At 44.4% G+C, this 15,197-nt stretch overlaps 1 protein-coding gene and 1 long non-coding RNA gene across 2 annotated transcripts in view; one reads left to right on the forward strand and one right to left on the reverse strand.

Moving 5' to 3' along the window:
• The window catches only part of phlpp1 (PH domain and leucine rich repeat protein phosphatase 1), a 175,515-nt gene extending 171,798 nt beyond the window's left edge, over positions 1-3,717 (forward strand). Inside the window, exons 16-17 of the mRNA XM_080201708.1 lie at positions 119-347; positions 1,673-3,717. Of these exons, the coding sequence (XP_080057834.1) occupies positions 119-347; positions 1,673-2,827 (1,384 nt within the window). The 3' untranslated portion in view covers positions 2,828-3,717. The remainder of the gene's footprint in view (positions 1-118; positions 348-1,672) is intronic.
• The window catches only part of LOC145351925 (uncharacterized), a 55,006-nt gene that overhangs the window by 15,693 nt on the left and 24,116 nt on the right, over positions 1-15,197 (reverse strand). The gene's annotated exons all lie outside the window — the stretch shown is intronic.

Here is a 15,197-nt window from a genome sequence, read left to right on the forward strand (position 1 = left end):
TTCCTTTTTCTGGAAAACGTACACCATTCATAAAGCTTTTTACTGCTACCTATTATATTTGATGTCACTATAATCCATTCTAAAATTGTTCCAATTAATGCTTTTGATTTTGTTTTAGGAAACTTGGAACTGCCGGACAGAAGCTAGGAGGCTCTGCTGTGCTTTGCCATATAAAACATGACCCTATGGATCCGAGTGGTTGCTTCACACTGACTGCAGCCAATGTGGGAAAGTGCCAAGCCATCCTATGCAGAGATGGCAAGCCATTGCCTCTCTCAAAGCTGTATTCTGTCCGCTGCGATGAAGAATTGGAGAGAGTTAAACAGCACAAAGCTATTGTCACTGAGGTAAAATATCCAGTACTCAGCTGGATAAAGCTAAGTTATCTGGTCAGTTTTCCATTGATGACCAACTTACTGCAAAATGTTTTATCCTTGCAACAGTTTTTCATTAATTCCAGACGATATTTTCAATAAGGATACATTTTGAGGCTTGGAATTAACTTCCATGTGATTAAGTTTTCTTTTTTTAAACAATTCTGGCAAAGTATGCATTTTACATGGCAGGATCTGGAGTGGTCTTGTTGAAATGCAGTTTTTAAGAGGGCGACTTATAAACTCAGGAATAATTGATGGAAACAATGATGTTACTAAAATTATCTATAATTCGATTTGTAATTGGCAGGAATAGTCAATTATTTTAAATAATCAAATTGTTCTGAGCAAAACTGCCCTCATGAGGCATGTAGACATGTTGAGTTGTATTTGAAAAGCAAGGAGGAACATGTTTGGAATTGATTTTTTTGTTTAAATTGCAGACCTGAACCCATAGAATGCAGTAGACTGGATTACACTTTTTGAACCTGAATTATTATTCTTTCATTCATTCTACGTAGTGACATAGGAACTACTCCTGCCCCACCAGGGAAATTGACCTGGAAAAATCATTCCTTTAACAGCCCCTTTCAGTTTCCTAGCCCTCAGGCTCCTCTTTATATTGCTGGTTGGATTTGTTATTTCCAATGCAGAGAAAGTTCAGTTGCTGTTTAGGAATTTCCTACAGGGAAATGATGGAAGAATTAAGATTCTTCTATTACTTGGCAGACACAACAAACCAATACACATCCAACAAAGCTGTAACAAATCCAAATAAATCCTCTCAATGCAGCATGGAACAGCAAATCAATGAGCTGCTCATACTGAGGTTCATTCTTCAAAATGGAACTTCTAGCTTGGCTGATCCAGCAATCCCTAGTTTCTATCTTTGGGAGTATCCGGGTCAGGGCTTTCAGTTTCCCTAATTCTGACTTAAGAAGTAGCAACTGTGCAGCTGAGAGTGCCCAGCCAGATGGCCAGAAGAAGATGGCACAGTGAAAACAACTGACAATTGAGATTGAAATTGTCCTTGTTAAATTTTTAAAAATTTAAAAAGTCTGATCTTGTCATGTATCTGATTCCAGAGCAAATTATGACGCTAAGAAGCTACTGATAGTTTTCCACTGCGGTGTCCAAATTTAAAAGAAAAACAGTTGTGATTAGGGTTTAGCTTTTTTCTATTTTCTCATTGACTGTAATAAGCTATTTTATTATTGTTAATCTGTATAATTCCTACACCTTTTATATGTCATTTGCATTTTTACTCTAAAGTGTTATATTTATCTTTTTTATTTTAGGACAATAAAGTCAATGGTGTGACTGATTGCACAAGGATTTTGGGCTATACATTCCTTCATCCATACGTTGTCCCTCGGCCTCATGTTCATTCTGTCACACTCACACCTCAAGATGAGTTCTTCATTCTAGGCAGTAAGGGTCTCTGGGACAGCATCTCCCATTTGGAAGCTGTGGAATCTGTGAGAAATGTACCGGATGCCCAAGCTGCTGCCAAGAAGCTCTGTACCCTAGCCCAGAGCTATGGGTGCAATGACAGCATCAGTGCTGTGGTTGTCCAGTTGAACGTTAGTGAGGACTGCTTCTGCTGCTGTGACATGAATGGCGTACCACCTCCCAGTCCAGGTATTTTCCCTCCATCGGTAAATGTAGTTATAAAAGACAGACAGACAGATACATTGGGGATGCCATCATCCAGCAGTGGCGTTGCTTCCGAGATAAGCAGTGAAATATCCACCTCTGAGATGAGCAGTGAAGTTGGTTCAACAGCTTCCGATGAGCCTCTTCAAGTCACAATGAATGATGGAGGCCCCATGTTCCATGGTGAGCAGCGTTGTATGCTGCACCCAGTATGTTTGACCAATTCATTCCAGCGACAACTGTCCAGTGCCACCTTCTCCAGTGCTTTTTCAGACAATGGATTGGACAGCGAAGACGAGGAGCCCATTGAAGGCGTCTTTTCCAATGGCAGCAGAGTGGAAGTTGAGGTTGACATTCACTGCATTCAGGTAAAGGAAAAGACATCAATGCATTCAACTTCTGATGCATGTGACGAGGGAATAGTTATCAGTGCAAATGAAGATGAAAACTCTGAAAAACTGCTCCTTCTTAAAGTTCACAGTGAAACTGACTGGCTGGGTAATGATAAAAATAAGTTTGAGTACTCCACAACAGGGACAATTGGTCGGAGGCGCGGAAATGGTTCTGTTGCACCTACAGAGAAGAGCCACAACTTGATTGAGGTGGCAGCTGATGCACCAATGAAAAAGAGTGGAGGCTACTTTGCTGCCCCTGCACAGCCTGACCCAGATGACCAATTCATAATTCCCCCAGAATTGGAGGAAGAAGTGAAGGAGATAATGAAGCAACACCAAGAACAACAACAACGCCAGTATCAACTGGACCAGCTCCCAGATTGCTATGATACACCTCTATGACCAGGAGGAAAGCTGTTAGTTTTAGTGAATTTGAGCCTTATTTGCTCTTTTAAATTTACTTTTAAATTGAGACTGTTCAGATATCAAGAGATTTTTGTCCCACTTTCTAAACCCTCCCCTCTGCCAGTTCCACACATTGATGTGCAGCCATTTTTTTAATCATCTCTAGTTGTTTCTGTTGTTGTTGATTAATTAAGATAAAAATAACAGATTAACATCAGTTTTCCTATAGCATATCATTTGTATAAGATGAAGATACATTTAGTATATTGCAGGCAGACATTCTTAAACTGTTGAGTATTTGTTTTAAAAACAGAAAAGCCTAAGTATTATGAATGAATGATTGTAGTTAATGCTATAAATGTGGTATTTCTAAAATCATGGCTTTTTAAAGTGGAAGTCATAGAAATTTGTAGACTTTAAAGACTAACTCCTAGGAGTTGCAAACTCGTTAATGTGACATAGTCACTGAGATTTTACTAATCTTCTCTGAGAGAACAGCTGATTCACAAATTATTTGTAAATAGTTTAAATGTTGTATAGTGATGCATAAACATAATGTTCCACCATCAGAGTCCTGTATCTGGAAAATAATAAAGAATAGGGGGCCTTTTTAAAAAAAAAACTCCCCTCAATGCAACAGTAAGAAGGTAATGAGTGACTGGATTTGCCGTGATTACTACCTGGCCACGCTTTTTCTTTGAAGAATCACTTTTTGTTGTTTGTCAGCTGGCCCGTTTTCACAGTTGAGTTTCTGCTCTTCCACCTTTGCTGCTGCTCACCAGCAGTGTACCGATGTTGTCTCAAGGAAAACAAAATTATATACAAAGGATTCGTGAACAGATATGTTAATACATTTTTGTTTAAAATAAATCTACAATTTAAATAAAGCTGTGTGGTTGATTTTTAATGAAAAGTAAAGCCATAAGCACTGCATTTTTGGCTGAGTTCAAAGATTAACAAGTCTGTTATTTGGAAGGCTGAGTAGGCAGTTGTAACTGAGTCACAAGCAGGTAAAAGTACACAGTTCAAAGTTGCTTGTAATAAAAACGTAAGAACTAGAAGCAGGAGTAGGCCATTTGAACCCTCAAGGTTGCTCCACCATTCAGTAAGATCATGGTTGATCTTTTTGTGGGCTCAGCCCTACTTTCCTGCCTGCTCACCATAACCCTTAATTCCTTTACTGTTGAAAAATTTACAATGAGGGAGCCTCAACTGCTTCACTGGGCAGGAAAGTCTGCAGATTTACAACTCTTTGGGTGAATAAGTTCTTCCTCAACTCAGTTTTAAATGTACTCCTCCTCATTTTGAGGCTATGCCCCCTAGTTCTGGTTTAACCCGCCAGTGGAAACAACAAAGAACAAAATCAGTCTGGGAAACAGGCCCTTCGGCCCAATGAGCCGAACATGACCAGTTCCACCCCCATCCCCCCCCCCCCCCCCCTCATCCCTCCGTCTCTCTCCTTCCTCCCCTCCCCTCCTCTCCCCCTCCCCACCTCTCCCTCTCCCCCACCCCCCCTCTCCCTCCCCCCCTCTCCCTTCCCCCCCCCTCTCCCTCCCCCCCTCCTCCCTCCCTCCCTCTCCCCCTCCCCTCCCCCTCCCTCTCCCCCTCCCTCTCCCCCTCCCTCTCCCCCTCCCCTCTCCCCCTCCCCCTCCCCTCTCCCCCTCCCCCTCCCCTCTCCCCCTCCCCCTCCCCTCTCCCCCTCCCCCTCCCCCTCCCCCTCCCCTCTCCCCCTCCCCCTCCCCCTCCCCTCTCCCTCCCCCTCTACTCCCCTCTCCTCCCCCTCTACTCCCCTCTCCTCCCCCCCCTCTCCTCCCCCTCCACTCCCCTCTCCTCCCCCTCTACTCCCCTCTCCTCCCCCTCTACTCCCCCCCTCCTCCCCCTCCCCCTCTACTCCCCTCTCCTCCCCCTCTACTCCCCCTCTCCTCCCCTCTCCTTCTCCTCCCCCTCTACTCCCCTCTCCTCCCCCTCTACTCTACTCCCCTCTCCTCCCCCTCTACTCTACTCCCCCTCTCCTCCCCCTCTACTCCCCTCTCCTCCCCTCTACTCCCCTCTCCTCCCCCTCTACTCCCCTCTCCTCCCCCACTACTCCCCTCTACTCCCCTCTCCTCCCCCACTACTCCCCTCTACTCCCCTCTCCTCCCCCACTACTCCCCTCTCCTCCCCCACTACTCCCCTCTCCTCCCCCACTACTCCCCTCTCCTCCCCCACTACTCCCCTCTCCTCCCCCACTACTCCCCTCTCCTCCCCCACTACTCCCCTCTCCTCCCCCACTACTCCCCTCTCCTCCCCCACTACTCCCCTCTCCTCCCCCTCTATTGAATGATGATCAAATGAGCTTCATATGCTGTTATATGCTCTGTCTGAGGCCAGAACTCTCCATTCGCCTGACGAAGGGGCAAACCCCGAAAGCTTGCGAGTTTACTATCAAATAAATCGGTTGGACTTAAACCTAGTGTTGTCAGACTTCTTACTATGGGGTTAATTGGGTATTTCTACCTAAGAACCAGCATAAACACAAAGGATTGCCAATCTCTTCCTGCACTGTAGAATTATACGTTTCTGTAATCTTTATATCAGATATGAAATTACTCCCTGTTTTTAAGAACATAAGAAATAGGAGCAGGAGTAGGCCAACTAGCCCTTCGAGCCTGCCCCGCCATTCAATAAGATCACGGCTGATCTGTCGTGGCTCAGTTCCACATTCCCGCCCTCTGCCCATAACCCTTAATCCCCTCTCTCATCAAAAACCCATCAACCCGCATCTTAAAAATATTTAGCGAGGCAGCCTCCACCACTTCAACGGGCAGAGAATTCCAGAGATTCACCACCCTTTGAGTGAAGAAGTGTTCCTCCTCAACTCCGTTCTAAACTGCCCCCCCCTTTATCTTGAGGCTATGCCCCCTAGTCCTACTATCCTTTCTGAGCGGGAAGAGTCTCTCCACCTCTATCCTATCCATCCCATTCATCATCTTATACGTCTCAATGGAGTACTCAGCTGGAGTACTGTGTGCAGTTTTGGGCGCCGCACCTGCGCAAGGATATTTTGGCCCTGGAGGGAGTGCAGAGGAGGTTTACTAGGCTGATACCGGAGTTGAGGGGATTGAGCTATGAGGAGAGGCTGAATAAACTAGGCTTGTACTCGTTAGAGTTTAGAAGAATGAGGGGAGATCTCATTGAGACGTATAAGATGATGAATGGGATGGATAGGATAGAGGTGGAGAGACTCTTCCCGCTCAAAAAAGACAGTAGGACTAGGGGGCACAGCCTCAAGATAAAGGGGAGGCGGTTTAGAACGGAGTTGAGGAGGAACTTCTTCACTCAAAGGGTGGTGAATCTCTGGAATTCTCTGCCCGTTGAAGTGGTGGAGGCTGCCTCGCTAAATATTTTTAAGAAGCGGGTTGATGGGTTCTTGATAAGAGAGGGGATTAAGGGTTATGGGGAGAGGGCGGGAAAGTGGAACTGAGCCACGACAGATCAGCCATGATCTTATTGAATGGCGGGGCAGGCTCGAAGGGCTAGATGGCCTACTCCTGCTCCTATTTCTTATGTTCAATGAGATCTCCCCTCATTCTTCTAAGCTCTAACGAGTACAAGCCTAATCTATTCAGCCTCTTCTCATAGCTCAACCCCCTCAACTCCAGTATCAGCCTAGTAAACCTCCTCTGCACTCCCTCCAAGGCTAAAATATCCTTGCGTAAGTACGGCGCCCAAAACTGCACACAGTACTCCAGCTGCAGCCTCACCAATGCCCTATACAGCCGCAGCAAGACCTCCCTACTTTTATATTCAATCCCCCTGGCTATGAAGGCCAGCATCCCATTCGCCTTCCTGACCACCTGCTGCACCTGCAGGCTGGGTTTTTGCGACTCAAGCGCAAGGACCCCGAGGTCCGTCTGCACCGTCGCCTGCTGCAGTTTTTCGCCCCGTAAGTAATAATCCTTTCTACCATTATTCCTACCAAAGTGGACCACCTCGCACTTGCCAACATTAAATTCCATTTGCCATTTCCTGGCCCATTCGCCCAGCCTATCTAGATCCTTCTGTAGACTCTCCCCACCCTCCGCACAATTTGCCTTTCCACCAATTTTGGTGTCATCAGCAAATTTCGACACCCTACACTCGGTTCCCTCCTCCAGATCATCTATATAAATGGTAAATAGCTGAGGCCCCAGCACCGACCCCTGGGGCACTCCGCTAGTCACCATCCGCCAATCCGAATAGCACCCATTGACCCCCACTCTCTGCCTCCTATTTGACAACCAATCATCTTCACAAAGCAGTGGGAGATTGTGGCACAGTGGTATTTTTCACTGACCAGTAACTCAAAGGCCCAGGGAAATGCTCTGGAGACACTGATCGAAATCCGACGTGCCCACTGGTAGAATTTAAATTTAATTAATAAATCTAGAATTTAAAGCTAGTCTTGGTAATGGAGATCATGAAAGCTATCACTGATTACTGTAAAAATCCATCTGGTTCACTCATGTCCATTAAGGAAGGAAATCTGCTATCCTTGCCTGGTCTGTCCTACATGTGACTCCAGACCCACAGCAAAAATAGTTGACTCTTTCTGCCCTCTGAAATGGCCCAGCCAGCCATTCAGTTCAAAGGACGCTTAGGGATGGACAACAAGTTGTCCTTGCCAGCAATGCCCACTACCCATAAAAAGATGAAGATAAAAGTAAATCCTTCAATTTTATATTGAAATGTTCATCTTCACTTAAGCTCCAGCTTTTCTGTTTTTTTGTAATTTCCTATCCACAAACAAGATGATTGACTAGGATAGTCTCACTAACTTCATTACAGTGTTAAATGTAAGCCTACTTTTGACAATAATAAATAAATAAACTTACTTAATGATTGTATTGCAACTGATGAACTGTGCATTGTCTGGCCAACAGCACTTTGCAAACTGATAACAGATTGGAGGTATTGGAGCTTACCTCGATAATAATGCTGGGTTCTGTGTAGGCAGTTGATAATAGGATAATGGAGATATATCTGGTAGTGTTAGCACAAGAGAGTGGCTCATTGACACCATTGTCCAGCAATCTAAACTAATCTGTCTTTGTGAATTAGCTGTGAATTTTCCAGATGGATAGACATTCATCCTGTGCAGAAAACAACATAAAAGCATTGTATTTCAAGGCACGAATCAGCTGCTAATAATTGAGGACCCTAATGTCAAGGAAATAACCTCTACACTTGGGTAGCATATTCCAGAGGTTTTAAAGTGGGGAGGCATGGCGGTTAGCACTGCTCCCTCACAGCAGTGCTAACTGCTGGATGAATCAATCCTAAGGTATCAGTGATCTGTTTTCACGGTTGCTCCACAAGAAATCCAATTTTATCCTCCCTCGTACCTTCCCGATGAACTTCTGTTATTTTTAAATGTTAAATAATATTCATTATTTGAAATTTGGGGGGGGGGGGAGGGGGGTGGGCAGCAGGGTGCTTTCCTACTGACCTCACCGTAACCTCTAATGTGGGCTGTTTATGATTGATGTCAAGCTTCCCACTGACTTTAGCTACGCTATTGGATGAAAAGAAAATTGAATGTTTATCAGTGAGATTTGATCTTTGGCAGAGCTGCATCAAGATTATAAATTGGGTCAGTTCCTGGGTGTGAATATTGAGGTGAAATAAAGGTAACCGGGCAAAAAGGCCTCCAACGTATCTAAAAATTCTACATATAATAATGCTCAAATGTTTGTGTTTCTACAGCTAATTCATTCTTGCTGTTTAATAGGGCTAACCACTAAACATTTTCCTCATTATTAAATGTGTTCAGATTGTTAAATGCAGGATTGAATCATTGTCAAATTGAGAAAATTAAGATAGTAATTATGAAATTAATTAGAACAGCTCATTACTAAATCTTCAGACTGAATGGATAATGTGTATTTGTTCAGTTAGTGGATGGTGTAATTGTACCTCCATCTGATGATGAATCCCATTTGGTATTTCCCATTCAGCACATCCAAGCTGCCTTTCACAGGATCCCTATAGCGCAAAAGGAGGCCACCCGGTTTATCAACTCTGCATCGAATTGTACCCCCCCCCGCCCCTGACAGAGTGTCTCACTCAAGCCCTCTTTCCCTACCCCATCCCCGCAACCCCACACATTTACCACGGTTAATCCTTCTAACCTATACACCTTGGGACACTAAGCAGCATTTTAGCACGGCCCATCCATCTAACCTACACATCTTTGGACTGTGGGAGGAAACCCACGCAACCATGGGCAGAATGTGCAAACTCCACAGCTGATGTGGATCACAAATGATGAAGGAGCAGTGCTCAGAAAGAACATAAGAAATAGGAGCAGGAGTAGGCCATCTGGCCCCTCGAGCCTGCCCCGCCATTCAATAAGATCATGGCTGATCTGTCGTGGCTCAGTTCCACATTCCCACCCTCTCCCCATAACCCTTAATCCCCTTGCCTATCAAAAACCCATCAACCCGCTTCTTAAAAATATTTAGCGAGGTAGCCTCCACCACTTCAACAGGCAGAGAATTCCAGAGATTTACCACCCTTTGAGTGAAGAAGTTCTTCCTCAACTCCGTTCTAAACCACCCCCCCTTTATCTTGAGGCTGTGCCCCCTAGTCCTACTGTCCTTTCTGAGCGGGAAGAGTCTCTCCACCTCTATCCTATCCATCCCATTCATCATCTTATACGTCTCAATGAGATCTCCCCTCATTCTTCTAAACTCTAACGAGTACAAGCCTAGTTTATTCAGCCTCTCCTCATAGCTCAACCCCCTCAACTCCGGCATCAGCCTAGTAAACCTCCTCTGCACTCCCTCCAGGGCCAAAATATCCTTGCGTAAGTACGGCGCCCAAAACTGCACACAGTACTCCAGCTGCAGCCTCACCAATGCCCTATACAGCCGCAGCAAGACCTCCCTACTTTTATATTCAATCCCCCTCGTGATGAAGGCCAGCATCCCATTCGCCTTCCTGACCACCTGCTGCACCTGCAAGCTGGGTTTTTGCGACTCACGCACAAGGACCCCGAGGTCCGTCTGCACCGTCGCCTGCTGCAGTTTTTCTCCACGTAAGTAATAATCCTTCCTACCATTATTCCTACCAAAGTGGACCACCTCGCACTTGCCAACATTAAATTCCATTTGCCAGTTCCTGGCCCATTCGCCCAGCCTATCTAGATCCTTCTGCAGACTCTCCACACCCTCCGCACAATTTGCCTTTCCACCAATCTTTGTGTCATCAGCAAATTTCAACACCATACACTCGGTTCCCTCCTCCAGATCATCTATATAAATGGTAAATAGCTGAGGCCCCAGCACCGACCCCTGAGGCACTCCACTAGTCACCAACCGCCAATCCGAATAGCACCCATTGACCCCCACTCTCTGCCTCCTATTTGACAACCAGTCCTCCATCCACGCTAACACCCTACCCCCAACTCCATGTCCCCTGACCTTCTGCAATAACCTCTTGTGAGGTACCTTGTCAAACGCCTTCTGAAAATCAAGAAAGACCACATCTACCGGCTCTCCTCTATCCACTGCCCTAGACACATCCTCATAGAACTCCAGTAACTCCAGCAAATTCGTCAGACTCCAGTAAATTCGTCAGAAAGCTCGTGATATCAAATAAACTTGTTGGTCTTTAACCTGGTGTTGAGACTTCTTACTAGATTCAACAAAGACAGTGACCCAAACTGGGAATGGAACCTGGGTCCCTGGGGTTGTGAGGCAACAGTGCTAACCACTGTGCCATCCCACTTTACACTTAGACAGCATATCCAGAGGTTTTAGAGTTATTTCCTTGACATTAAGGTCCACAATTATTAGTAGCCGATTTGTGCCTTGAAATGCAATACTTCTATGGGTTTGCTGCGCAGGATCTGGAAAATTCACAGGGACAGTTGCTAACTTGTGGAATCTGCTGCCACCCAGTGGGCAGAGCTGGGCACAACGCTGAACAATTTTAAACAGAAAACAGGAGGCAGCTTGACACAAGTGAGTACTTTTTAGAGGCAAATCGATTTTTAGGTTAATTAAGAACAGTAACTCAATCCCTTGCAAAATTAAAATAATGAGATAGAAAAGTCACAGAATTAGCTATTAGGTTATAAAATACATTAGACAGTAAATTAAATTGTGATTTAGCGGAGGCAATTCTTGTAACAATTGTGAAAAGTATCAGAAATAAAAATAAAGGAAAATCTCAGATTTGACAATATTCATTAAAAATGGTAGAATTTCAATGCTGATCTACAAATGTACAACTTTTCCAGTGAGGAGAAGCTATTTAAACTCACAACAGGGATTGAATGAATCATTTAACCTAAACTCTGTGTAACCACAGTATGTTATAAATCATACTTTGGAATGTGTTTCATAAAGTGGTGGTTTGCACAGAAAATGTGAGTGCTGTTGCACATAACTAGCATAAAAATAAATCTCTATGCAGACAAACACAATTTGTTAGTGAAATAAAAGCTAAATATTGTGAAGATCGGAAGTAAAACAAAATGTTGGATAAACTCAGCACCTCTGGCAACCTCTGTGGAGAGAGAAGTAGAGTTAACGTTTTGAGTTGAATAGGTCTCACAAAGAGTCCATCAGACTCAATATTGACAATTTTTTTGCATCTTTAGTTCCTTCACCAATATTTAGGTCACTGTTGGAGCATTGTGACAGGATTTAGGTGACCCTACTATCTAGAAGAGGATGTTTTTGTGGGTAGCTTTCCTGCCTCTCGGAGGCAGGAGTTTTAGGTTCAAATTCCCGGATTTGATGGCCAAAGAACAGCCAAACAGGTTGTGCTATATCAAACTGCAAATCCTTCCAAACACGCCAAAGACTGTTGGTACGAGCAGAAGAGTCTCCTGGTCAGCCGTGCTTGATGTGGAGTGGTGTCCCTCAGGCTATAAAGCCTCTGGCGACGCTAGTGACCTGTTCCGAGAATTACTAGCTAAGGAAACAGACAAACGTCTGCCTTAGTTCAAATTTTCTGCCTTGTAATGCATTATCTAGAAGGACAAGGGCAGCAGGCACAAGTCAGGAGTGTGATGGAATATCCCAACTTGCCTGAACGGAGCAGCCCGCTTGTTTGGCACCACCACATCTACAAACGTTCAATTTCTCCACCACTGATGCTCAGTAGCAGCAGTGTGTACTATCTACAAGATGCACGGCAGCAATTCACCAAAGATTCTTCGACAGCACCTTCCAATCTCATAACCACTTCCAACTAGAAGGACTAGGTTGCAGATAAATGGGAACACCACTACCTGCAAGTTCCCCTCCAAGCCACTCAGCATCCTGACTTGGAAATATATCATTGTTCCTTCTCAGTCATTGGGTCAAAATCCTGGAATTCCCTTCCTAACAGCATTGTGGATCAACCCACAGCACATGGTTTGTAGTGATTCAAGAAGGCAGCTCACCACCACTTTCTCAAGAGCAACTAGGGATAGGCAATAAATAGTGGCCCAGCCAACAATGCCCATGTCCCACGAATGAATGAAAAAAGGCAGTGGCAGCACCATCTGTTCCCAGTTCCCTTTCATGTCACGCATCATCCTGGCTTGAAGATATCTTTTATTGTCCTGGGGCAAAATTCTGCAACTCCCTGCATAATAGAACTCTGAAGATGCCTCCACCACACACACGATAGCAGAGCATCATGGCAGGATAGCACAATGGTTAGCACTGCTGCCCCGCACTGCCAGGGACCTTGTAGTGCAGAGAAAGGCCATTCAGCCCATCATACTTGTGCTGTTTCTTTAAAGAGCTATCCAATTAGTCCCATTTCTGTGCTCTTTCCCCAAAGTCTTGTAACTTTATCCCTGTCTAGTCTGTGATTCCTTTAATTGCCTTAATCAGTTATGTTCCGTGAATGGGAAAAACTTTGCGTTATTTATTTTATCAGAACCCTTCGTGATTTTGAATGCCTCTGTCACATCTCCTCTGAATCTTCTCTGTTTGAAGAATGACCCCACTTTCTCCAGTCTCTATGCCACTAAAATCCCACATTCTTGTTATCATTCCAGTAGATCTCCTCCGCACCCTCTCCAAGGCTTGGACATCCTTTGTAAAGTGTGGTGCCCAGAATCAAACACACTAACCAGCTGAGGCTGGGTGAAAAGCAGCCTAGTGCCTCAGTATCCATCTGAATGAGATGTTAAACATTGGAGCGCTAGTTGTCCTTTCAAGTGGACGTGCAAGAGATCCCAAAGAAGTGTGTGGGAGTTCCCTCGGGTTTAACTTACATACATATACATATATTCCTCGACCAAAAGCTAAAACAGACGGTCTGGTCATTTGTGGGAGTTTGTTGTCTGCAAATTCTCTGCTGCATTGTCCTGCGTTATGACAGTAACTACACTGTGTAGCCAGATTGGCTCCTTGGAATGTCTTGAGGTTGTGGAAAGAATTACATAAACGAATGCCTTTCCATTTATAACTTTGAGGTTTGGATTGCATTTCTGTGTGAAACCTGTTATTCTTAGCAAGGACATGTTTTCAATTTACAGTAGCATAAAGGATATAGTTAAAGTCATACTGGTCAGCTGTGGAGGCAAGCTACTTTGGAAAATATAACAAATATCAGATCATAAGGTGTGAGCTTCTCTTGAATATCTGTGGTATTATATCGAGAAAAAATTGATGACGTATTTATAATTTCACACAGTGAGGAAGTGGGTAAAATGTCTGGTTCAGCATTTTGTAACTGTTAGTTTATTTTTACTAAAACAATCTGTTGGTTTTGAACCCGAGTCTCCTACTGAGCAAAGATTCAGATCCACCTGAAACTACAAAGGGTTGTGAACGAAGCCCAGTCCATCACGCAAACCAGTCTCCCATCCATTGACTCTGTCTATACTTCCCACTGCCTTGGAAAAGCAGCCAGCATAATTAATGCGCCCTGGACATTCTCTCTTCCACCTTCTTCCGTTGGGAAAAAGATACAAAAGTCTGAGGTCATGTTCAACCGACTCAAGAACAGCTTCTTCCCTGCTGCCATCAGACTTTTGAATGGACCTACTTTGCACTGAGTTGATCTTTCTCCACACCCTAGCTATGACTGTAACACTACATTCTGCACTCTCTTGGTTCCTTCTCTATGTACGGTATGCTTTGTTTCTATAGCATGCAAGAAACAATGCTTTTCACTTTGCTAATACACGTGACAACAATAAATCAAATCAAATCAAATCTTGCATGGAAAGGAGAAACCGATTCCAGAGCTGCTGTTCAGTGGAAAATTATCTCTGTATCTTCTCTGAATCTCTCATCGTTTGCTCAGATATGGGACGTGGGTGGGTTGGGGGAGGGGAGTTTGCTCTGGATCTCAGGGCATGAGATCCACTTACAGGAGGGCTGGGTGATAGCAACGAACAGAAAATATCCTGTGTTAAACTTCTTTAGCACCTTAGAATGAAAGATCCTCTTGATAGCTACAGGGAACGATTTTGCATGATGTTTATTGACTTGAAGATCAACAGTAAGCCCATCTTGGAAACTTGGACACAGGTATCAGTACTTGCCAGGAAGCTTTGCACCACATTATAAAATGAGAGGTTGAAAATCTTAGTGTGTCTCTTAATGTCCAAATTCAAATTCTCAATATTACTCAAACATCTGTTTATAAATTCACAACTGTAGAAGTTCACAGGGCAGAACAATGATATTTGACTCACTGCATCTTGTTGAGAAATCTAAAATTAATTCCACTAGGGGGCGGCATGGTGCCACAATGCTTAACACTGCTAGGTGTAGATCTAAATTAACAGCGCCAGGGACCCAGGTTCAATTCCCGGCTTGGGTCACAGTCTGTGTGGAGTTTGCACATTCTCCCCGTGTCTGTGTCAGTTTCCTCCAGGTGCTCCAATTTCCTCCCACTGTCTGAAAGGTGTGCTGGTTAGATGCATTAACCATGCCAAATTCTCCCTCCAGTGTACCCAAACCGGTGCCGGAGTGTGGCGACTAGGGAATTTTTACAGTAACTTCATTGCTGTGTTAATGTAAGCCTACTTGCGACACTAATAAATAACCTTTAAACTTTAATTAAAACTTTTAAAACACTATCCTCTCTCTCTCTTCCCTCTCCCTCTCTTCCTCTCTCTCTCCCTCCTCCTCCCCCTCTCTCTTCCCATATCCATGTAGATTTCCTCTGTTTCTACAAGACTGTCCAATGGCATTTTCATCTCTAATTCACAAGGTCCTGGGCTTAAGTCCCATACCAGAAATTTGGAGCACAAAATCTAGGCTGAAACTTCTGTAAGGTATGCTGAGGGAGTGCTGCACTATCAGAGAAGCCCGTTTTTCAGATGAAATATTAAACTGAGGTCCCATTGGTTTTTTTGTTCAAGTTCCCATGACAGTTTTTAGAA

Source organism: Carcharhinus amblyrhynchos, chromosome 2 (genome assembly GCF_965287045.1).
Source record: "Carcharhinus amblyrhynchos chromosome 2, sCarAmb.v2.hapA, whole genome shotgun sequence".
NCBI classification, from domain to species: Eukaryota; Metazoa; Chordata; class Chondrichthyes; order Carcharhiniformes; family Carcharhinidae; genus Carcharhinus; species Carcharhinus amblyrhynchos.